This window comes from Lynx canadensis, chromosome A2, assembly GCF_007474595.2.
Source record: "Lynx canadensis isolate LIC74 chromosome A2, mLynCan4.pri.v2, whole genome shotgun sequence".
Classification (NCBI taxonomy): Eukaryota; Metazoa; Chordata; class Mammalia; order Carnivora; family Felidae; genus Lynx; species Lynx canadensis.
In genome coordinates this window covers 7,276,761-7,297,656 of record NC_044304.2, presented here as the reverse complement: position 1 = coordinate 7,297,656, position 20,896 = coordinate 7,276,761, and the positions used below count along the sequence as shown (strand labels likewise).

The following is a 20,896-nucleotide window of genomic DNA, read 5'->3' as shown; positions in this document are numbered from 1 at the left end:
ATGGGGAGTCGCAGAGGCCTGAGCCAGCCGCGGGCCGGCCTCTGCCTGCTCCTGGCCTCGCTGCAGTTTCTGCTCCGGACGCAGGCCGGTGAGTCCGGAGGGAGGAGATAGGAAAAGGACCCCGGTGCAGGATCTAACGAGGTCCTAAAGATGGGGTGGAGTCAGGAATGGGGGGGGGGACGTGCAGGGGGGGCGTGCGCGTTGCGCGTGGATAGGGTGTTGTGTTCGGGCTCGCGTGTCAGACTCTGGGCGATTTGTGGGTGTGACAGCTGGCGGGAGGGGGGAAACGTGTGGCCGTGTTTTACTGGTGGATGCGTTGGAATGAATGCGACGTAGAGTTGTGTGTGCGGCAATGTGTGTGTGAGGCCATTTGAAGTGAAATCGTGTGTGGGAAAGTGGGTGTGGGAGTTGACGACTATTGTATGAATGTGGGTGATGGGTGATTCCTGGCCAAGGGTATGGTGATTGTGAGTTGTGGGTGTGTCTGTGTGGGGCTGACCTAAGAGAATAATCGTGTGAGTGTTACGCGTATGATTGTTTGTCTTTGAGTGACCCGATGAGGGTCGGTTGTGATTCTGGGGCGTAAACAATCGCCCATGAGGACGTGAGTGGGTGATTCTGGGGGTGAAGGTGAGTGGGGACGAGTAAGGGAGGGGGCTAATCGGGGACTCAGTTTCCTTTCCATCTCCCCTAATGGCTGCATCCTATTCTTCCTCTCCCTCCTCTGCCTCCAATTGGCGCGCGCCCACCTCCTCTGTCCCTACTTCTCCCCCCTCCCCCCACCCCGCACTCCCCAGAGCCGCGATCAGCACCATGGACAGGGCCTCGGGAGGGCCGCGGTGAGGGGCGAGGCGGGGCGGGGCGCGGGGCGGGGCGGGGCGGAGCGCGGGCGGGGGCGGAAGTGGAAGTTGCTCCCCCCAGCCGAGCGAGCTGCGGGTGTTTTTCCCGAGGAATTTCTCAGGGGCCCCAAGGGTCCCGGGGGCCGGCGGACGGGTGAGTCAGCGCTGACGCACGCCCAGCTGCGCGCTTTTGGCTGGACGCCGAGCTCCGCCCCACAGGGTTCGCGGTTGGGGGCGCCCAGGGGTTTGGGAAGGTTGTGGTCCCTCAAGTGGCATCCCTGGTCTGAGAGAGACTGGGCTAGAGCCTCCTGGAAATCGCTCCCTAGGGTGAGCTCAGTCCCCCAACACACACACACACACACACACACACACACACACACCCCATCCTGCACTTTCTCACTTTCTCTGGAGTTCAGGGAGGTGCCTGTTCACGTGGATTATCCTAAATTGGCCTATGTCCCATTCCCATGCTGACACATCCATACATTAGTGCCATCATAGGCATCCATTCAAAATATAAGCCCTCTGGGACACCCCAAAGTGAAACACCGGGGCCCACGCCCCAGGCAACCCCAGCAGCCACCCGCCACAGGGTCACAGCCTTTGTCACCCTCCTACACGTTCCAACTCTTGCACATGTGTGCACTGGTATCCACACAATACAGTCAGCATTCACAACCAGTCACCTGCTCGCCTACTTGTCCGTACTCTCCCATGTGACCACAGTTCCCCATCTCAAGTGTCGCCTATTATAATCACGGACTCACCTGCGTGACCAGCCCGACTGTGAACTCACTGCCAGGAGATACCCACCCACACATCAAATAGCTGCACCTCGGCTCTCCATTGTAGGCCAAATCCTTGGCCTATGCTGACAACGTGCTCAGCCATTCCCTGGTCCATACAGAGTCATGCACGTGCTTACACAATCTCATGTACACAGTAGCACCCACACCCACACCTGTGCTCTCCTGAACATCTGAGGAGATCCCAACCATGTCCCAGCCTAGTTAGGCCCTGCCTGCCTCCCTTCATATCCTAGACCCCATCCAACATCTTCCTGGGGCCCTGACCAGCACAGGAGAGAGAGTGGGGGAAGGTCAGGCTGGGTCCCTGACAGACCCCCACCCTCTGACCCTGCAGGCAGGACTCAATGCCTCTTGTGTGTCCCCTTGTCACAGAGCCAGCCATGAAAAGAAAGGGCAGTCAGTTTCTGAAAGGTCACTACAGAAGATATGCAAGATTGAAGCAAGAGACATTTGGGTTAGGTGCTGAGAAGGACTTTTTAAATGTGAGTGAGCAGCTGGTTGAGGGGACACCCATTCCTGCTGCATCGAGACAGGGGTCTGGGTGAGGGGAAAGCCTGGGAGAGCCACGCTGTATGGGGTCGTGACTCTCAGCCCTCCCTGGGGCTCCAGCCTGGAGAGGGGGCAGCTGGGATGATCATTCCATGGGGGAGTGACCCTTGTGGTTGACAGAGCCTGGGAGCCCAGATCTTAGTCTCAGGGGACTGTAACCCAAATACCTCTTAATGACAGCCTAGCCAGAGAACAGGCAATTAGAGACGGGGCTGGTGGTGGCAGCAGCAGAACAGGGGTGTGTGTGTGTGTGTGTGTGTGTGTGTGTGTGTATGAGAGACAGGGGGATGAGGAGAGTAACCCCTGCCAGATATGCGGTATATATGTATATATATGTATATATCTATCTATCTATCTATCTATCTATCTATCTATCTATAGAGAGAGAGCGAGGGAGAGGGAGAGAGAGGAGGGACAGAGGGACAGAGAGACAGAGAGGAAGGAGAACCAATGAAGTACCAGGAGACACGCAGAAAGAGCTAGGAAACAAGAGAGTGAGAGAGACAGACTGATTCAGAGTTGGATGCAGAGAAAGACCTGGAAAGACCAACACAGAAAGTGGGACAGAGAGAGGGCAGGGAGGGGGAGAGGAGAAAGACAGAACAGGAGGTTGGAGGCAAGAGTGAGCGGAGGCTGGAATAAGGGTCTGTAAATCTGGAGAATGAAGGGTCTGACCCAGGAGGAGCTGGGATGGGGGTCCCTCATCCAAGCCCCTATCTCCCCCAAGTCTGGCCCCCCACCCTCACTCCCAATGGTGAGGTCAGTAGAACCGCCCCCAGGGTGAGGTCATGGACAGATTTGACAGAATCTGACTCCTGCCAAGAGGCTGGGTCAGGGGGTCAGTGGGACAGTCTGCTGGGGGGAGGGGAGAGCAGGCAGGGGCTTTGGGCCCAGAGGAAGCCCCCGCCCTCCCCTGCCCAAGCCATGTGGTTCCACTTAGCACTGGCCTGCTGTGTGGGGTGGGGCTGGTAGGATGGCCTGGATTAGGATCTGGTTGGGCCAGACCAGTTCCCTCCTTTGCTAGGATAAGAGGGATAGGGTCAGAGGGAGGAGGTCAGGAGGGATAGGGCCAGAGGGAGGAGGTCAGGAGGTTATTAGAGAGAGGCAGTCATCAGGAGGAGGTCAGAGAAGGTGATAAAATGGGGAGGTCACAGGTCAGATGGAGGAGACTGGGTTAGGCAGAAAGAGGAGGTCATGGGTGATGGTGATCAAGGAGGGGGTCAGAAGGAAGAAGTCAGGAGAGGTAGTGGTGAAAGGGAGTAGATCATGGGTGATGATCAGGGAGGAGGAATTCAGAGGAAGTGGCAGTCAAAGGAGGAGGTCAGAGGGAGGAGGTGGGGGAAACACACACACTAGGAGCCCCCCCTCTCCAAGCGGGTTTCCCCTGGCAGGGGGCTTCAGGCTGGGAAGCAGCCCCAGGGAGTTGGTGCGGGGGAGAGCAGAGAGGGGGACAGTCTGGCTCTGGGGCTCAGGCCAGGAAGCCTTGATTCATCCCAGAAGTAGGTCAGCTTTTTTTTTTTTTCCCCTACCAAAAACCAAGCGGGGGGGGTGGTGGGGAACAGGAGTCAACAGGCTGACGAGGCTGGAACAGCTGTGGGGTGGTGAGATGGGTCAGGTCCCGCTCCTGCTCCTTCTCTCTGACCCACAAACACCGTGGGGGGCTGAAGCCCCCAAACCTGAGCTGCTCACATGGAGTCCTAGATTTGTTTTAACTGCCCTGCACCCCGGCTTCTCTCTACAGCAGACCCTGTGGATGTGCTGAAGGCCCTGGGTGTGCGAGGGGGCCAGGCTGGGGTCTCTGAAGGGCCTGGCTTCTGCCCCCAGAGGGCCCCGGAGGGTGACCGGGCATTCAGGGTTGGCAAGGCCACCACACTTGGCATCCCTACGTGGGAGCTTTTTCCAGGTGAGTCAGTGCAGGAGGGGTTGGGGGGGTCATCCTGGGAGCATGGGTCCCTGCCAGGCCCTCTAAGCTGCCCCTTTCCCTCTGCCCCTTCAGATGGGCACTTTCCCGAGAACTTTTCCGTGCTGATCACTCTGCGGGGCCAGCCAGCCAACCAATCTGTCCTTCTGTCCATTTATGATGAGGGTGGTGCTCGGCAGCTGGGCCTGGCTCTGGGGCCAGCTCTGGGTCTCCTAGGTGACTCCTTCAGCCCCCTCCCCCAGCAGGTCAACCTCATGGATGGCAGGTGAGTATAGGGAAGGTTGGGGTCCAGAGAGAAGTGGGGTGGAGAAGCACCCCCCACTGAGACTGTCCTCTTGCAGGTGGCACCGTGTGGCAATCAGTGTGGATGGCAGGATGGTGACTCTGGTGGCCGACTGTGAACCTCAGCCCCCCACGTTGGGCCAGGGGCCTCGATTCATTAGCACGGCTGGACTCACTGTGTTGGGAACCCAGGACCTCGGGGAGGAGACTTTTGAGGTAGGGGTTCAGTGGTCGGGGAAACTGAGGCAGGGGACGGGAAGGCGTTTTGTCCAGGAAGCTGAGGCGAGGGAGTGGAATGCATCGTTGTGCATCTTGTGGTGCGTGAGATTGTAGAGCCACAAAACAACAGTACGCGATAGTGCATACTTGACTCGTGGTAGAATACGGTGGAGACGTGGGACGGTACTGGTTGCTACGATGGTGTGTGACTGTGTGTGGTTGTGATGTGTGTCCCCTCCAGGGGGCCAGGGACCACATTCATCTTGTTCCCCTCCTTATCCCCAATACCTTAAAAGGCACCTGGCACATATTAGGTGTCAGGTGCCTGGGGGCAAAGGAACAAATGTGCCTCTGATGGGACAGGTGTTGTAGGGTATGATTTATGGCTGTGATTTGGTGCGACCGTGACAGAATCTTCCTCCCTCTCAGAGGGATTGTGGGGGCCGTGGTGGGGCCACCGCCTCTTTATACTTATGGGGCCCTGGGTAGAGAAATACCAAGCCTTGGTGCCTGGAACAGGGTGTCAGAGTCAGCCTGTGGCTTTCTTTCCCTGGCCCCCATCCTCTCCCCAGGGAGATATTCAGGAGTTGCTGATAAGTCCAGATCCTCAGGCTGCCTTCCAGGCCTGTGAGCGGTACCTTCCTGGCTGTGACAACCTGGACCCTGTAGCCACAGGGGTAAGTGAGGCGTCCGTCCTGAATTCTGACCCCTACCTGGGACTGAGTGACTCCTGCCCTCAAGAAGATCCTAGGCATGAGTGACCTTGATCTAAGTCACATAACTGAGTGATTCTTGGATCCAGATCGTATGCTTGACCCTAGGTCACAGGACTGAGTGAGCCCTGGGTTCAAAACATGGGACCAATGAGCCATGTGCCAGCATGGTCCCAGATGACTGAGCCATGGGGGCTCCACTGCGGGGCCCTGGACCTGATGGAGGTCCTCTTCCCAGGCCCCCCAGGGTGAGCCAGAAACTCCAGCCCCTCGACGTAAGGGGAAGGGAAAAGGGAAGAAAAAAGGGCGAGGTCGTAAGGGGAAGGGCAGGAAGAAGAAGAAGAACAAGGAGACTTTGACCCCAAGCCTACCTCCTGGCTCCCTGGAGAACCAGGTAAGGGATCTGCAGCCACTCACCTCTGCTCTTTGACTGCCTGACCTCTGGTCTCTGATTCCTACTGACTGCTGGTACCTCATCCAAGTTCTATGCCTTTGGTCTCCAATGCCTGACCTTTGACTTGTCTCAGCTGACTGATAACTATGTCTGTGTGGCAGGGGGGCTGGAACTGTCTTATGAGCTTTCTCATCTCTGCTCCTCAATGTCCAGTTTTTGGGGCTGGAGGAAAGGGGCAAACCCAGATGATTACCTTATATTAGGAGGTTCTTGATGGAGGCTACTGCTTAAGGGCAGCAATTAGCTGGAGTGAATAATGGGTTCATTAGTTAGAGTGTCATTGTTTGGGATTGATTGGTCTAGGTAGCTGGTGAGGGTTATTCATTGGAGAAGTCTAATTGGGGGGCACTATTTGGCTTTCCTGATAGAGATTGCGGGTTGGGAGGTCACTAAAGGGAGATATTGATTGAGGTTGATGTTTGAGAGGTTCCTAAGTGGGGGTCATTGTTGGAAGTCATTGATAGAGACCACTGTTGGTGTTATTGTTGTCACTGGTTTAGGGTTAATGGGAAGGGGCCACTGATGGGGATTATTAGCTGGGAAGGAAGGTAGGTCATCAGTAGGGGACCACTGATTAGAAGGCACTAGTGGGGTCACCAGTTATAGTCACCAGTTGGAGAAATGACTTTCAGGGGTCATGGATGAGATAATTGGTTTGGGAGTCCCTGATGGATTATTAGTTGGGAAGGCATTGATGGGTCACTGATTAGTGAAATTACTGTCTGGGTCATTGGTGGGGTAGCAATAGATGGGCTCGCTCATGGTTGCTTGTTGTTGGAGGATCACTGGTTAGGGGAATAATTGATTAGGGGGTCACTGGTAAGGCTTAGTAGTTGAGGGTCTACTAGCTAGTACTTGTTGTGGAGGGGGTCATTGGTTGGGGAGGTCACTGGATGGGAGAGTAAATGGTTGTAGTCATTGACTGCAGGGGCCGCTGATGGATCACTAGTTACAGGAATAACTAGTTATAGGAACAAAGGCCAGTGATGTGAGTTATTAGTTGGAGGGGTCATTGGTTAAGTCCCTTAGTGGGATCATTAGTCAGGGGATATTGATGGGGGTCATTAATTAGGGAGTCACTAATGGGCCCCTGGTTGTAGGAATCATTAGAGGTCATTAATGGGAGATCATTAGCTGGTGAGTCACTGGGTAGGCATCCTTGGTGCAGGCCATTGGTTGGGGGAGAGTCACTGGTTACATTCCATCTGTTCTCACTGATGTACTAACTCAGTGGAGAGAAAGAAATGATCACTTCAGGCCCAGAAAAAGAACCCCTCCCCAACCCCTTCCTCAGGAAGGGCCTGGGCCTCTACTACCCTCTTTGTGCCCTTGACCAAATTTCTCTACAGCTGTCCAGGCCTCTCTAATTGTGGCCTGGCTGGCTGACCACTGAGCTCTGCCTTGGGAGAAGACATGTGGGGTGGGCTTCTTGGAGTCTGGCCCCAAGTACTGGACCTTGACTGTGGTTATCGAGCCAGCCCCACTCTGCCTTCTAGGTCTCCCAGACCTGACCCAGCCTTGCTCTTCTTCCACACAAGAGGCCTCCCCCTGCTGGCGACTGTCCTGATCCAGTCAGAACACATTTGCCTCCATTGACCAGTCCCAGTCCCCTACCTTACACCCCGCTGATGGTTTTTTGGGGGAGTCCTCCTTTGTTTCCTTCCTCGGACTGGGCATTGCTGGGGCGGGGGCAGGGTCTAGCTTCCCCTGGGGGACTGATACTTCTTCTGTCCCTGCTGTAGACCTCCACTGACATCCCCCAAACAGAGACACCAGCTTCAACTTTACCTCCGATTCCCACGCCTTTGGTCATGACCACCACTGTGACTATTGGCCACAATGTCACCATGCTAGAGGTCAGTGGGAAGTGGACAGGGCTGGAAGGGAAGGGGGAAGGGAAAGTCCTGGGAACTGGTGGTGGCAGACAATGAGGACATCAGGGACAAACTTGGGTCTGTCACAATGTTCTCAGGGGCCCCTGGACCCTGACAGTGGAACAGAACTGAGGACCCTGGAGACTAAGTTAGCCAAAGAAGACAAAGAAGGAGGTGACCCTACCATTGTCCCTGTCTTCCGGGCAGCAGAGCAGCCGTCGCAGACTCAGTTCCAGATTTTTTCTGTGAGTCTGAGTATTTGGGTGAGGGGGGGGGGCGGGGAGGAAGTCCTGCCTGGAACCACATAGGACCACATTTTCTCTTTTGCCTTCTTTTAATCTTGCCTAGAATGCCTTCCCACCACCCCACTGTAGTTGCTAAATATTATCACTATGCTGATGTGACAGGAACTTCGCGAATGGATGGCTCTGTCTATAGGATTATGCGTTTGGCCTTTAGTCCAAGCGTGATGAGAAAGCTCTTGATGAAGCTCATGGAGCCTGATCGGACTTGGAGCTTTAAAAGCTCTTTCTGGCTGCTGAACAGCATATGGACTGTAGGGGGAGCCAGAGGGGCAGCAGGGAAACCAGTGGTCTGTGCAACAAGAGCCTGGTGACCTGGAGCAAGGTGGTGACAGTGGGGACAGAAAGAAGTGGACAGATCTGGGCCGGTCTTGCTACTGGAGATGGAGAAAGATGCGAGGATGACTTAGCCGATGCATGGTGGCACCTTTGAACGAGATGGGGACGCCTAAAGGAAGAGCGGGTGGAAAGCATCAAGGGTCCCATTTTGGATGTGCTAAACTGGCAATCCCTGCTTGGCATCCAAATGGAGATGCCAAGTGGGTGATTGTTTAGAAGATTCTGGAGTTCAAGGGACATGGTCTAGGCTGAAGATAAAGACTTGGGAACCATCAACCGGAGGGATGCTACCTTTAGCCAAGGGATTGGACAAGATTGCTTCGGAAAATAGTGCAGACTGGGAAGGGTCCCAGGTTCTAGCCTTGGTATTGGGCAAGGAAGGAGGGGAATGCTCATAGCCAACCTACCCTGAGGGCTTGTTATGTGTCGACCATTGTTTTAATTTATTCTTCTTCCTGGGGGACATACACTGTTATCATTTGCCTACTGACTCTGCAGGTGAGGCCATAGGAGTCGAATAAGTTGTTCCCCGTCACCAGATAGTGAGAGGCAGCTCCAGGATTAGGACCCCACAACACACCCTGAAGTTCATGCTCTTCTCCTTGACCATGGTCAGGGCTCACATGTCTTTTGTGTTCATTCCCCTGCCCCAGGGTGCTGGAGAGAAGGGAGCAAAAGGGGAACCAGCAGTGATTGAACAGGTGAGGGGCCTGGGGCTAGGAGGAGGTGGAGAGGTCTGGGCTAGAACAGGGGTCACACTCATTTCTCCCTCAGGGACAGCAGTTTGAGGGACCTCCAGGAGCCCCAGGACCCCGAGTGAGTGATGGCTGCACCCCCCTCTTCCTTTCTATTCTAGTTGGGGTATTTGAGACCCGGGGGTGGAGGGTTGAGGTGTAACATTGCCATATCGTTAAAAGATTATTGCATATTTGAGGCTTAAAGGGTGAATCAAAATAGGGGTTGGGATGTAAAGTTGGGGGGTGGTATGGGTCAATATAGTACTGAGGGGCCAGGAATGGCTCAGTGATGGGTAAGGAGGTCTGCATGGGGTCAGAGTCAGTGGTGGGTCAGAAGTTGGCCTGGCTCGAGCTTTGCACTCCTTATGAACCTCTGTTCTCTGTCCCCAACAGGGGGTGGTCGGCCCCTCAGGCCCTCCCGGCCCCCCAGGATTTCCTGGAGACCCTGGTCTACCGGTAAGAGACTCCCTCTGGGTTGTATCCTTTTGGGGGGGTGAGGTTTTGGGCCATGTGGCCGAAGGTGGGCACGTGTATGTCTGAACATGGATCTGGGAGGCAGGGACTGAGGACACCACACTGAAGCTGGCGCTGGCCCCACTTGCTCATCTCTCTTTCCATCTGTGAATTGTCACTCTGGCCCATGTCCTGTCTCTGGGGGTGTATCCCCTGCTTTTCTCCTTCCATCTGTCTCTATCCCTGAGTGTCCTTCATCTCTGTCTTTCTCCCTATGTCTCTGTCTCTCCCCTCTCCCCCTCTATCTCTATCTCTCATCTCTGTCTATCTCTCTGCCTCCATCCCCCTCTGTGTCTCTCCCTCTCTCAGGGTCCTGCTGGCCTCCCCGGAATCCCTGGCATCGATGGCATCCGGGGTCTACCAGGCACTGTGATCATGATGCCGGTAAGAGGGGGATAGGGTAGCACATCCTTGGGGGGTGTAGTCCTGACCCAGGAGGGGCCTCTCCTTGGGCCCCCCTCATGACTAGCTGCCCCCTAGTTCCAGTTTGCAAGCAGCTCCCTCAAAGGACCCCCAGTCTCCTTCCAGCAAGCCCAGGCGCAGGCAGTCCTGCAACAGACTCAGGTGAGTGGAAGATAATCAGGGGACCAACGGGGGGTAATGGGAGGACATTGAGGGAGTGACAGAGATGGGGATAATGGAGGCTAGTCGGGGGCAGGTGGATATTTGTCTCATGAAGATGCTCTTTTGGAGGGTGTTGGGGTTTTGTGGGAGACCTGAGGATCTGTTTCCCCCATCTTTCCAGCTGTCTATGAAAGGTCCCCCTGGCCCGGTGGGGCTCACTGGGCGCCCAGGCCCTGTGGTGAGTAAGGAGACTGTACAGAGGAGGGGGACACATCAGTGGAGAAGGGCAACCTCCCTCTAATTCCATTTCCCCATCTCTTTCCTCCAAGGGTCTCCCTGGGTATCCCGGTCAGAAAGGAGAGATGGGAGAAATGGGGCCACAGGTGAGACTGGTGGGGATGGGGCCAGGATTGGAGGGGAAGGGTCTTCTCCCGGAGCCACAGGATAAAGTGCTGTTTGAGGACAATGACAAAGGGGCTGAGGATACCTTTGCAATTGCTGCCCTTCCCAGAGAATGATTAAAAATAAGTCCTTTCTCCTTCTTGTTCTCCTTTTTCTTCCTCCTTTTCTCTCCTAGGGTCCCCGAGGCCTTCAGGGACCTCTTGGGCCCCCTGGCCGGGAGGGAAAGATGGTGAGTAACTCATAAGTCTTTAGGCCATCCCTCATCTATCCCTCCACACCCAACAGGAGTCTTGGCTCCGTGCCCGCAGGGTCTGCTGGTGTCATTGGTGGGATAAGGGCACTGAGGACGGAGAATGGCAGCTCCACTGAGTTTGTCACAAAGGGATTTGGTCAGGTCACAGAGCCAAGGAGGACTTTCTAGAGAGGATGATGCTTGAACTGAGGTCTGAGGTATAACCAAGTAAACAGGAGAGGAAGGGCATTCCAGTAGAAGGAACAGCATGCACAAAAGAAAAGACTGGTATACTGAGGGAGATGATGAGCAAGATAATTCCAGACAATTTTTAAATGCAGCGGGAAATGAAGAACTGGGACAATTAATGGAGACTGGAGATTTTAATTTTTGTGATCCTGGTGATGTGCACTCGGGGAAAGGGCCTGGAGATAAAGAACAGTGGACGGGTTTGAGATGTGTTTGGGAGGTTAAACTGATACACAGAGAATCCCCCAGGATTCTTCATGAGGGAGGAGCTCAACAGACAGCGATGGGTGTCTTGATGTTGTCACCTCCCTGACAGGGCCGCTCTGGAGCAGATGGGGCCCGGGGCCTCCCAGGGGACACAGGACCTAAGGTAGGTGATAAGGTCAGGTTCGGGACTTGGAGGGACGGTTGGGTCGAGGATTCGGGGTTCAGGCGGTGTCTCTCTGTGCAGGGTGATCGGGGCTTTGACGGCCTGCCAGGGCTGCCTGGTGAGAAGGGCCAAAGGGTGAGTGTGTGAGGCCCCTCCTGCATGTCAAGCCTCCCAGTGTTCAGGATGCCCTCCCCACCCCCAGGGTCAGAATCCCCATCCCCATGTCCGAGCTCTCATTCCTGTGCCGCATGTCCTTCCCTGGGAGGCTGGTCTCTACCCTCACATCTCCACTCTGAACGCCCCCCCCCCTCCTAACTCCAGGGTGACTTTGGCCATGTGGGGCAACCTGGCCCCCCAGGAGAGGATGGTGAGAAGGTAAGTTTGGGGAAGAGAGGGAATGGTTTAGAGTGAGAGTCAGAGAGGAATGGAGTCTGCAGGGGCCGGGATGAGAGGTGAGGGTCTGTGCTGGAGGGCCAGGATCCTCAGTGGGGCTCAAAAAGGTAGACTGAGGGCTGGGAGCTAGTACCAGAGTTGGTAGGTGGGACTCAGGTTTGGGGTCAGGGGCCCGAACTGAATCACGTGTGCTCAGTCTGTTGGTTACTGCCTTACACTCTGGCTCTGGGATCCCCTGGAAGAGGTGCTCAGATGAGGGAAGGTGGTTTTCTGAGGGTTATACTCCCCACCCCCCCCCTCACCGAGTGATGAATGCTTTCCCACAGGGAGCAGAGGGACCTCCGGGGCCCACAGGCCAGGCTGGGGAACCGGTGAGTACCAGGGCCCCCAGGCCCCTTTGCCTGGCCCAGGGGAGGGAGCCAGGCCTCACGGGGCCTCAGAGCAGGGGTGCTGGAGTAATGCTCCTACCTCCTTGCAGGGCCCCCGAGGACTGATTGGCCCTAGAGGCTCCCCTGGTCCCCTGGGACGCCCGGTGAGACTGTCGCTATCTGTCCATCTCTCTGCTTGTCTTCCTCTCACCTCTGTCTCCTCTGCGTGCCCATTTCTGTTACCTGATTTCGCTGCCTGCTCATCTTCCCACCTGTACCTCTCGGTGTCTCAGACTCAGGCTCCTGTGTGGTATCTGCCCGGGTCTCACACCCTCTCCTCCCCCAGGGTGTACTTGGGATTGATGGTGCTCCGGGAGCCAAGGGAAATGTGGTACGTGTCCCGCCTTCTGACCCCTAGCGCTTTCTGATGCGCTGACCCCGTGGCCATCTGTCCATATCCCTGTGCACTCCCCTGGCCCCCTTGTCAACTTCACTGGCACCTCCACGCTGGGGTCCCTTCCAGAGTCACAGCACCCCCACTTTCTCCCCAGGGTCCTCCGGGAGAACCAGGCCCTCCAGGACAGCAGGGAAATCCTGGATCCCAGGTTTGAGCTATCGATTTCAATAACCGGAGTTTGACAGTAGTCGGCCATGGTCATAGACCCCTCCCAGCCTCCCCACTCCCCAGCTCATTGCTCATTTCTCATGTCTTCCTTCACCTTCCTTTTTTTTTTTCTTTCTTTATGTCCCCAGGGACTCCCTGGCCCCCAGGGGCCCATTGGCACTCCTGGGGAGAAGGTGAGTGACAACCCCACCTACCACCACCTTCTCCTGTCTTCGTCCTTCAATTCTGCTGCAGGAAAAGCTTCCCACCAGGGCCCTGTGGTTAGCCCTGGATAATGGAGAATCGCAACAATCCTTCAGCAAGCTGAGAGTTTAAAAAAAAAAAAAAAAATCACTGACGGGAAAGGGTTGATTGGGGGAAACGGAAATAAGGGCACATTGTCAGGATTTAGGGGAACCCACAGAAGCCACCGTCATCAAAAATATTAGCGAGATCCATGGGCCAGGAAGGCCTTTCTCTGGGATCTGTGGTGTCATCTTTATTCCCCGGCACATGTGTTCCCTCTCCCTCAAGCAGACAGGCTTTTTCCTGCACGAGTCTTTGTCCACCCCCCGCCAGTCCCGTTTCTGCACGATTTATCACCATTTCAGCCCCCAGCTCCGCATGGCCTTATAGTTTCTTTACCTAAACCCACCTGATCATAGTTTCTATGAAGTGAGACGTCGCTTACCTCAAATTTTCAGAAGAAAATGATTGGTTTAGTTGGACCCAGTGCCCGCCTCTGGACCTATCAACTATTCGCAGAACACAGGGGGTCACCTCATGCCTGCCTAGGCCCACCTCTCTCAGATGAAGGTGGAGGCACTTCTAAAGAAAGGGATATAGCTGGGGAGTCCCCCAGCCCAACGTGTTCCTCACCCTGTTTTTACCTCCTTTGTCTCCACTCTCCCAGGAGTGAAGGATTTCTGAGGTTCAGAGAGGGAAAGGGGCTGGCCCAGGGTCACTCAGTAAGACTGGGCAGAGCTAGGGAGAGGTTTCGTAGCCTGTGGGGTGTGCTTGTTCTGTGACCTTGATGTCGCTGCGTGTCTGAGTAGGGCTGTTCTTGGTGGGATGCCAGACTGAGACTCTGTGTCTCTCCCTACTGTTCATCTTCTTTCAGGGTCCCCCTGGAAACCCAGGTATTCCAGGCATTCAAGGATCTGATGGCCCTCCGGTGAGAAGTGGGTGCTGGCAGAAGGAGGAAGGAGGAGGGGGAGGCTTGGGAATTTGGATGGCAAATCCAGGTCCCTGACAACTTCTTTCCCCAGGGTCACCCAGGCCATGAGGGCCCCACAGGAGAGAAAGGGGCCCAGGTGAGTGGCCTGGAGAGAGGCCGGGTTGGGGATGAGGGTTGGTAGGGCAGGGCCAGGAGTCAGGGGCTCATGAGGAGAGGAACGAGGGCACTGGTAACATGGAGGGGGAAGGACAGGACGGCACTGATCTTATCTCCATCCCAGGGTCCACCAGGGTCAGCAGGACCCCCGGGCTATCCTGGACCTCGGGGTGTGAAGGTAGGTGATGCTTGGGGCGCATAAGTAGGGGTGATTCATTGGCATGAGCTCCAGGGAACCAGCTTCATGGTAAACCTGTGCACATGTGCTGAGAGGTATCGATCTGCAGGAAAGGCGTGGTGGGAGTGGGGTTTCAATCTGAGTGACAATAGGTAGAAATGTGTGTGTTACCTGGAGCTGAACAGCCAAAGGGAGGTACCGTCCTGTAGTTGTCACCTTGTAACTGAGAATAGTTAGGCCCATGAAGGGCCTAAGCTCAGTCCAGGCCAGCACTCTGTAGTGAGGCAGACAGTTTATGTCTTACCTCAAGCCCAGGGCCATATGATCTTCAAGCACAGAAATGCTGGGATAAGCCAAGAGCCGTACTGTTGACCGAGGGCAGGGACGTTGGACTTCACATTTGTATGAGTCCAGTCACGTTGTAGCCAAGTACGGTACCTGTGGTCTGAGAACAGAGTTTGGTGGTAGCCAAGAGGCAACTTGTCACATTTTTGCACTGGAGGTAAGCTCAGTTATCTCCGAGCCAAGGAGGTGGTTCTATTGCAGCTGGCCACAGAGTCCTATGGGTGGCCAAAGTCAGAGTTATGTTGTAACCAGCCATAATTATAGAGAGCGAGTTGAAGGCCATGTTGTAGCTGAGTCTAGTTTCGTTGTAGCCAGGGTCAGAGAATCACGGTAGCCAAGCTTGGTTACACTGCAGTCAAAGGAATTGCCCGGAGGCAGGCGAGGGTCAAAATACTTCTAGTGTATTTAAGTACAACTTCGTTGTCGTCTTTGAGCTCAGTTAAACCTTGTGTCTCTGCGGCTGGAGACGGTCATGCTATCGTCAAAACACAGTTATGTTGTATCCAAGTGCAATTTCATTACAGTCTCTGAGCTCAGTTACATGTGTCTTTCTGTGGCTGGAGACAGTCATGCTATTGTCAAAACACAGTTAGGCTGTATCCAAGTGCAATTTCTTTATAGTCTCTGAGCTCAGTCGCGTTGTAGCCAAGTGCAGTTTTCACTGCAACCCAAGCCCGGGCTTTGGGCACCTGGGCTTGAACTGAGCAGCCTTGGTGTAGCTAAGCACAGACTGGCTTTGTTGCCAGGCACAGAGTCGCATTGTAGCCAGCACAATGGGGAACATTCCTTTGCCTTTAGAATGAGACTGGGGCCTGGAATGTTCATCCTCATTCTCCTGCCAGAAGGAACTGTGGACACTGTGTCCCCGGGAGATTGGAATCAATTACTCGGAAATTTGGCCTTCCCTGCACACCCCCACACAGATGACCTTGGGAGGCTGCCAGTGGGAAGAGGGGCGGAGAGGCAGCCTCTTGCACACCACACTAGCAAGGCTTTGGAGAAGGGTCATTTCCTCCGAGGCTGCCCCCTTCCACTCGTGTCCAATATCCTTTTGGGACTGTCCTGACTGTTTTGGGACAGGGAACTGAGTTGGAAGGCCCTTCTGAAGCAGGAGCGGGACTGGAGGTCTCTTTTGTTTTTCAGGGTACCTCTGGCAACCGTGGCCTCCAGGGGGAGAAAGGAGAGAAGGTGAGAAGGAAGGGGATTCCTGGTTGAGGGGAGCCCTAATAACGGGCTTCTGGTTGTGTCCCTTCCCTGAAACCCTGACCTCTGACCTCTGACCTCTAACACTCTCTCTCCCCCAGGGAGAGGATGGCTTCCCAGGCTTCAAGGGCGATGGGGGGCCTAAAGGAGATCGGGTAAGATGATTTCCAGATGAGGGATCTAGTGGTTCTGGGGAGCTTGGGGAAGACATTGGTGGCGGTGGGGGTGCTCGGGCTAAGACAGGGAGCTGGAGGCGGCCGGAGTGACACGGGGCCTGATACCGCCTTTCTATTGCAGGGACCCCCCGGGCCCCCCGGTCCTCGGGGAGAAGATGGTCCCGAAGGGCTGAAGGGGCAGGAGGGGCTGGCCGGCGAGGAGGGGCCCCCAGGCTCAGCTGGGGAGAAGGTGAATGGACCGTGGTCACCCTCTCCAGTCTACCCTCCAGCTTCCCATCCTGCAGCGAAGGTGTTCCCTGGCCCTTTGCCTTCTGCCCTTGGCTGTTTTGTCTCCAGCCTCAGGAGACTGCTACCTCGCTTACCGTCTCTGATTCCTTCACTCAGCATGATAGAGAAATTGCACATACTACATTATCTGATTTTTATCCCCACCGCAGGCGACGGGCATTTTTACCCCCATTTTGCAGACAAAGAAACTGAGGTTCGCAACAGAATTGAATGGAATGAGTTGCCCAAAGACATGCCTGTAGCAGGCAGGAGCCAAGACTTGAACTCACGTTTCCCTGAATTCTACGCTGTTGTCCCCGCCCCCCTGTCCCAGCCATCCTGCCCTTTCTTTCCTGACCCTCAGGGTTCAACTCCTGACCTTTGTCCCATAATTTTTCTGCAGGGCAAGCTGGGGTTGCCAGGTCTCCCAGGTTACCCAGGACGTCCAGGCCCTAAGGTAAGAAGCTAAGGGGTTAGGGGTGGGCCAGGGCAGGACTCAGAGACTAATCAGCATCTGGAGGGCCAGGCTGTGGTCTGGGGGACTGAGCCATCCACCCCACGGGTCACTGAGAGACGGCGAAGACGTGAGCTTTCGCATCAGACTTGTGTTCAGATACCGACCCCTTACCTGCTAAGTGACCTTGGTCAAGTCTCTTGAACCCACTTGCTTGTTGCAAAATGGAGATCCTGTATTTGTCTCGTCAACTTGATTATAGTAACATTGATAATTTTGGTAATCGAACTATAGGATCCTTCTTATTTGGTGTGATTGAGGTCGGTTCAAAGTCAGTAAGGAGGAGAATCACAAAAAATACACATCTGACCTCTCTCTCCTCCCTCTCTGCCCCTCCCCCACTCATGTTCACGCACACACTCTCTCTCTCTCTCAAGATAAATAAACTAAAAAAACAACACACACACACACACCAAACAGAAATGGCCTCCTAAATGGCTCAGTCAGTGAAGCGTCTGACTCTTGATATTGGCTCAGGTCATGACCTCATAGTTTGTGAGATCGAGCCCCACATCGGGCTCTGCGCTGACAGTGTGGAGCCTGCTTGGGATTCTTTCTTTCCCTCTCTCTCTCTCTCTCTCTCTCTCTTTCAAAATAAATAAACTTTAAAAAATACATATTTGACGTATCTTGAATTATAACATATTAAAATGCACTTATATAAAATGTACATTTGTTTTGCCAATGTTTTGATGGATGAGGCTACTGATTAGACAGTATTTCTGCCTAAACCACACCCTCATTACATCACTGATGATTTATAGTGTGGGTTTTATTTTTTTATTTTTTATTTATTTATTTTTTAAACGTTTATTTATTTTTAGGACAGCGAGAGACAGAGCATGAATGGGGGAGGGGCAGAGAGAGAGGGAGACACAGAATCGGAAACAGGCTCCAGGCTCTGAGCCATCAGCCCAGAGCCCGACGCGGGGCTCGAACTCACGGACCGCGAGATCGTGACCTGGCTGAAGTCGGACGCTTAACCGACTGCGCCACCCAGGCGCCCCATTTTTTTTTTTTTTTTTAATTTTTTTTTTCAACGTTTATTTATTTTTGGGACAGAGAGAGACAGAGCATGAACAGGGGAGGGGCAGAGAAAGAGGGAGACACAGAATCGGAAACAGGCTCCAGGCTCTGAGCCATCAGCCCAGAGCCCGACGCGGGGCTCGAACTCACGGACCGCGAGATCGTGACCTGGCTGAAGTCGGACGCTTAACCGACTGCGCCACCCAGGCGCCCCTCATTTTATTTATTTTAAAGAGAGAAGGTGGGGCAGAGGGGCAGAGGGAGAGAGAGAGAGAATCCCAAGCAGGCTCCACACTGTCAGCGCAGAGCCCGAGACGGGGCTCGGCCTCACGAACCGTGAGATCATGACCTGAGCCAGTCAGATGCTTAACCGACTGAACCACCCAGGCGCCCCTCCAAATGACCATTCTTCAACATAGGGCTTCAGCATATGAATTTTGAGGGGACACAAACATTCAGTCCATAGCAGTCAGTGATAATCAGCATGAATGATGACAGCTGATATTTCATAAGCACTTACTATGTGCCACACACAGTGTAAAATGCTTCCTATTCATTATTCTGTTTAATCCTCACCAGGGACACCTGGGTGGCTTAGTCAGTTAAGCGCCCAATTTTGGCTCAGGTCATGATCTCATGGTCCGTGAGTTCACGTCCCACGTCGGGCTCTGTGCTGTCAGATCGGAGCCTGGAGCCTGCTTCGGATTCTGTGTCTCCCTCTCTCTCTGTCCCTCCCCCGCTCATGCTCTGTCTCTCTCTGTGTCTCAAAAAATGAATAAACGTTAAAAAAAAATTTTTTTTTTAATCCTCACCAAAAACTTGTGAGGGAGGGGCCCCTGGGTGGCGCAGTCGGTTAAGCGTCCGACTTCAGCCAGGTCACGATCTCGCGGTCCGTGAGTTCGAGCCCCGCGTCAGGCTCTGGGCTGATGGCTCAGAGCCTGGAGCCTGTTTCCGCTTCTGTGTCTCCCTCTCTCTCTGCCCCTCCCCCGTTCATGCTCTGTCTCTCTCTGTCCCAAAAATAAATAAACGTTGAAAAAAAAAAAATTAAAAAAAAAAAAAAAAAAAAAACTTGTGAGGGAGGTATCATTGGTGTCCCCAGGCTACAAATGAGGAAACTGATGCTCAGAGAGGGTAGGCCATTTGTCCAGGGCCACACAGCTAATCCAGTGGGGGGTCTGGGATTCAAAACATGGTGAGGAGCGGGAGGGGATAGCAGAACCTGTGATGTGTTCCTCTGTGGGGACGGGGGAGGATGCCTCCAAACGGGCAGGACAGCATGGACTGGGGTCAGTCAGTTAACCAATATCGAGTAAGCACTGACTGTGTACCAGGTTGAGGGGATTAAGATCAGGAGATCAGAGCACCATGTCAGAGCAGAGAAAACAGACAACGGATGAGTAAGCAAGTGAACAAGGTCATTTCAATACAAATATTATGGGAAAACAAAATAGGACAAGGTGACAGAGGGTGACTTGGAAGACGTAGTGGTCAGGATGGTGGCAGAAGGCTTCTCTAAGGAACTGACATGTAAATGAGATCCAGACGATAGGGATACCTGCCTGTGTGGGGACCCGAGAGACGAGCATTTTAGACGAAGGAAGCAGCCAGTGCAAAGGCCCTGAGGCAGGAGTGTACTCGTGTGCCCGAGTAGCATGGAGGAGGCCAGTGTGGCTGAAGTGGAGGGAGCAAGGGGTGAGCGAGGGGAAAGAGGAGGGCAGAGGGCTGCCTGGGAGGAGGATGGGCCTGGAAGGACCAAAGAAACTTCTGGAAAGGACGGAGTGGCTGAAGGGTGAGGGGTCAACTTTGCTGACCACCCACTCCACAACCACCACCCCCCATCTTTTCTCTCTGTTTCTCTCAACTCAGGGATCTACTGGCTTTCCTGGGCCGCTGGGACCATTAGGAGAAAAAGGGAAGCGGGTGAGTCCGGGGGCCGGGGGAAGGGTAGGGCTTATTCGTGGCAACACGTGCAGCTCTGCACGGCAGCGGGTAGGCCCCCGTAGCTAAGCCTGGAAGCACTTGTCTGCACGCATATTCCCATCTGCGGTGCGGGGCACAGGTAGGTGACCCCACCTCGCGTTACTGCGCGTGAGTCTGCACGTACGGGTGCCTCTCGGTGTAGATCAGATGGGGTCTGGGTGTTACAACCCGCGGGCCTGCGGTAAACAAGGACATAAGCCTGCATGCACGTGCGTGGCCGTGGACATAAATGTGCGTAGGGGTGTGTGTGTGTGTGTGTGTGTGTGTGTGTGTGTGTGTGTGTGAAAGGCTTGTGAAGAAATGTACAGCAGGTGCCTTTCTGGGTCTGTGCCCGGTTGTGTGTGTTTCCCGTCTTTGTGCCATAACTGCCTTCTGCTTCCCCGTCACCTGATTTGTTCTCCAGGGCAAAGCGGGGCAGCCGGGACTGGAAGGAGAGCGGGGGCCACCAGTAAGAAGAGTGAATGCTCCCCCATCCTGCTGGGCCTTGGGGGGCAGGGCTGCGAGGAGGGGCTGCAAGAGGAGAGGCGGGGGGTTGGTGGGGGGGGAATCGTGAGCGGGCAGGGCAGAGCGTCTGGGGTCTGGGTTATGTCCGTGTCCCTGGTGGGGCAAGGAGGGGTCACGACGGGAGGCGGCCCAGGCGAGTCCGGCTTGTCTCCTAGATTCCCGCACCCTCTCACTTCTCATCTTTGCTTCTTTGCTACTCAGGGCTCCCGTGGAGAGAGGGGCCAACCAGGTCCCACCGGGCAACCGGGCCCCAAGGTATGGGCTGGGTGGGTGATCGGGCCCTCGTGCGGGCCCCCCTGGCCCGGGCTCCCCCGGCCCTCCCTGTGAGTTTGTCCTGCAGCCTGAATCCCATCCACTCTGTCCTAGGGTGATGTGGGCCAGGACGGGGCCTCTGGGATCCCTGGGGAAAAGGTGAGTGTGTGTGTGTGTGTGTGTGTGTGTGTGTGTGTGTGTGTGTGTGTTTCGGGTTGGGAGACGAACCCAGGAGGTGGTTAGGGTGCAGTGGAAGGAACGCAGCCTCTGAAGTCCGGAGCTGTGAGTTCAAGCCCTAGCTCTGCCACTCAGCTGCTGCGTGACCTTGGGCGAGTCACTCCACCTCTCTGGGCCTCAGTTTCCCCCTCTATAAAATGGGAATAAC

At 54.8% G+C, this 20,896-nt stretch overlaps 1 protein-coding gene across 1 annotated transcript in view; it reads left to right on the top strand.

Annotated features, from left to right (window-relative positions):
* Window positions 1–20,896, top strand: part of COL5A3 (collagen type V alpha 3 chain) — a 35,738-nt gene continuing 14,842 nt past the window's right edge. The window contains exons 1-35 of the mRNA XM_030299893.1: window positions 1–88; window positions 3,939–4,100; window positions 4,194–4,383; window positions 4,460–4,616; window positions 5,192–5,296; window positions 5,571–5,726; window positions 7,529–7,642; window positions 7,759–7,905; window positions 8,955–9,002; window positions 9,076–9,117; window positions 9,432–9,494; window positions 9,861–9,935; window positions 10,032–10,115; window positions 10,297–10,353; window positions 10,445–10,498; window positions 10,693–10,746; window positions 11,315–11,368; window positions 11,450–11,503; window positions 11,690–11,743; window positions 12,088–12,132; window positions 12,240–12,293; window positions 12,476–12,520; window positions 12,681–12,734; window positions 12,883–12,927; window positions 13,854–13,907; window positions 14,002–14,046; window positions 14,191–14,244; window positions 15,733–15,777; window positions 15,894–15,947; window positions 16,090–16,197; window positions 16,639–16,692; window positions 19,642–19,695; window positions 20,159–20,203; window positions 20,461–20,514; window positions 20,626–20,670. Of these exons, the coding sequence (XP_030155753.1) occupies window positions 1–88; window positions 3,939–4,100; window positions 4,194–4,383; window positions 4,460–4,616; window positions 5,192–5,296; window positions 5,571–5,726; window positions 7,529–7,642; window positions 7,759–7,905; window positions 8,955–9,002; window positions 9,076–9,117; window positions 9,432–9,494; window positions 9,861–9,935; window positions 10,032–10,115; window positions 10,297–10,353; window positions 10,445–10,498; window positions 10,693–10,746; window positions 11,315–11,368; window positions 11,450–11,503; window positions 11,690–11,743; window positions 12,088–12,132; window positions 12,240–12,293; window positions 12,476–12,520; window positions 12,681–12,734; window positions 12,883–12,927; window positions 13,854–13,907; window positions 14,002–14,046; window positions 14,191–14,244; window positions 15,733–15,777; window positions 15,894–15,947; window positions 16,090–16,197; window positions 16,639–16,692; window positions 19,642–19,695; window positions 20,159–20,203; window positions 20,461–20,514; window positions 20,626–20,670 (2,613 nt within the window). The remainder of the gene's footprint in view (window positions 89–3,938; window positions 4,101–4,193; window positions 4,384–4,459; window positions 4,617–5,191; window positions 5,297–5,570; window positions 5,727–7,528; window positions 7,643–7,758; window positions 7,906–8,954; window positions 9,003–9,075; window positions 9,118–9,431; window positions 9,495–9,860; window positions 9,936–10,031; window positions 10,116–10,296; window positions 10,354–10,444; window positions 10,499–10,692; window positions 10,747–11,314; window positions 11,369–11,449; window positions 11,504–11,689; window positions 11,744–12,087; window positions 12,133–12,239; window positions 12,294–12,475; window positions 12,521–12,680; window positions 12,735–12,882; window positions 12,928–13,853; window positions 13,908–14,001; window positions 14,047–14,190; window positions 14,245–15,732; window positions 15,778–15,893; window positions 15,948–16,089; window positions 16,198–16,638; window positions 16,693–19,641; window positions 19,696–20,158; window positions 20,204–20,460; window positions 20,515–20,625; window positions 20,671–20,896) is intronic.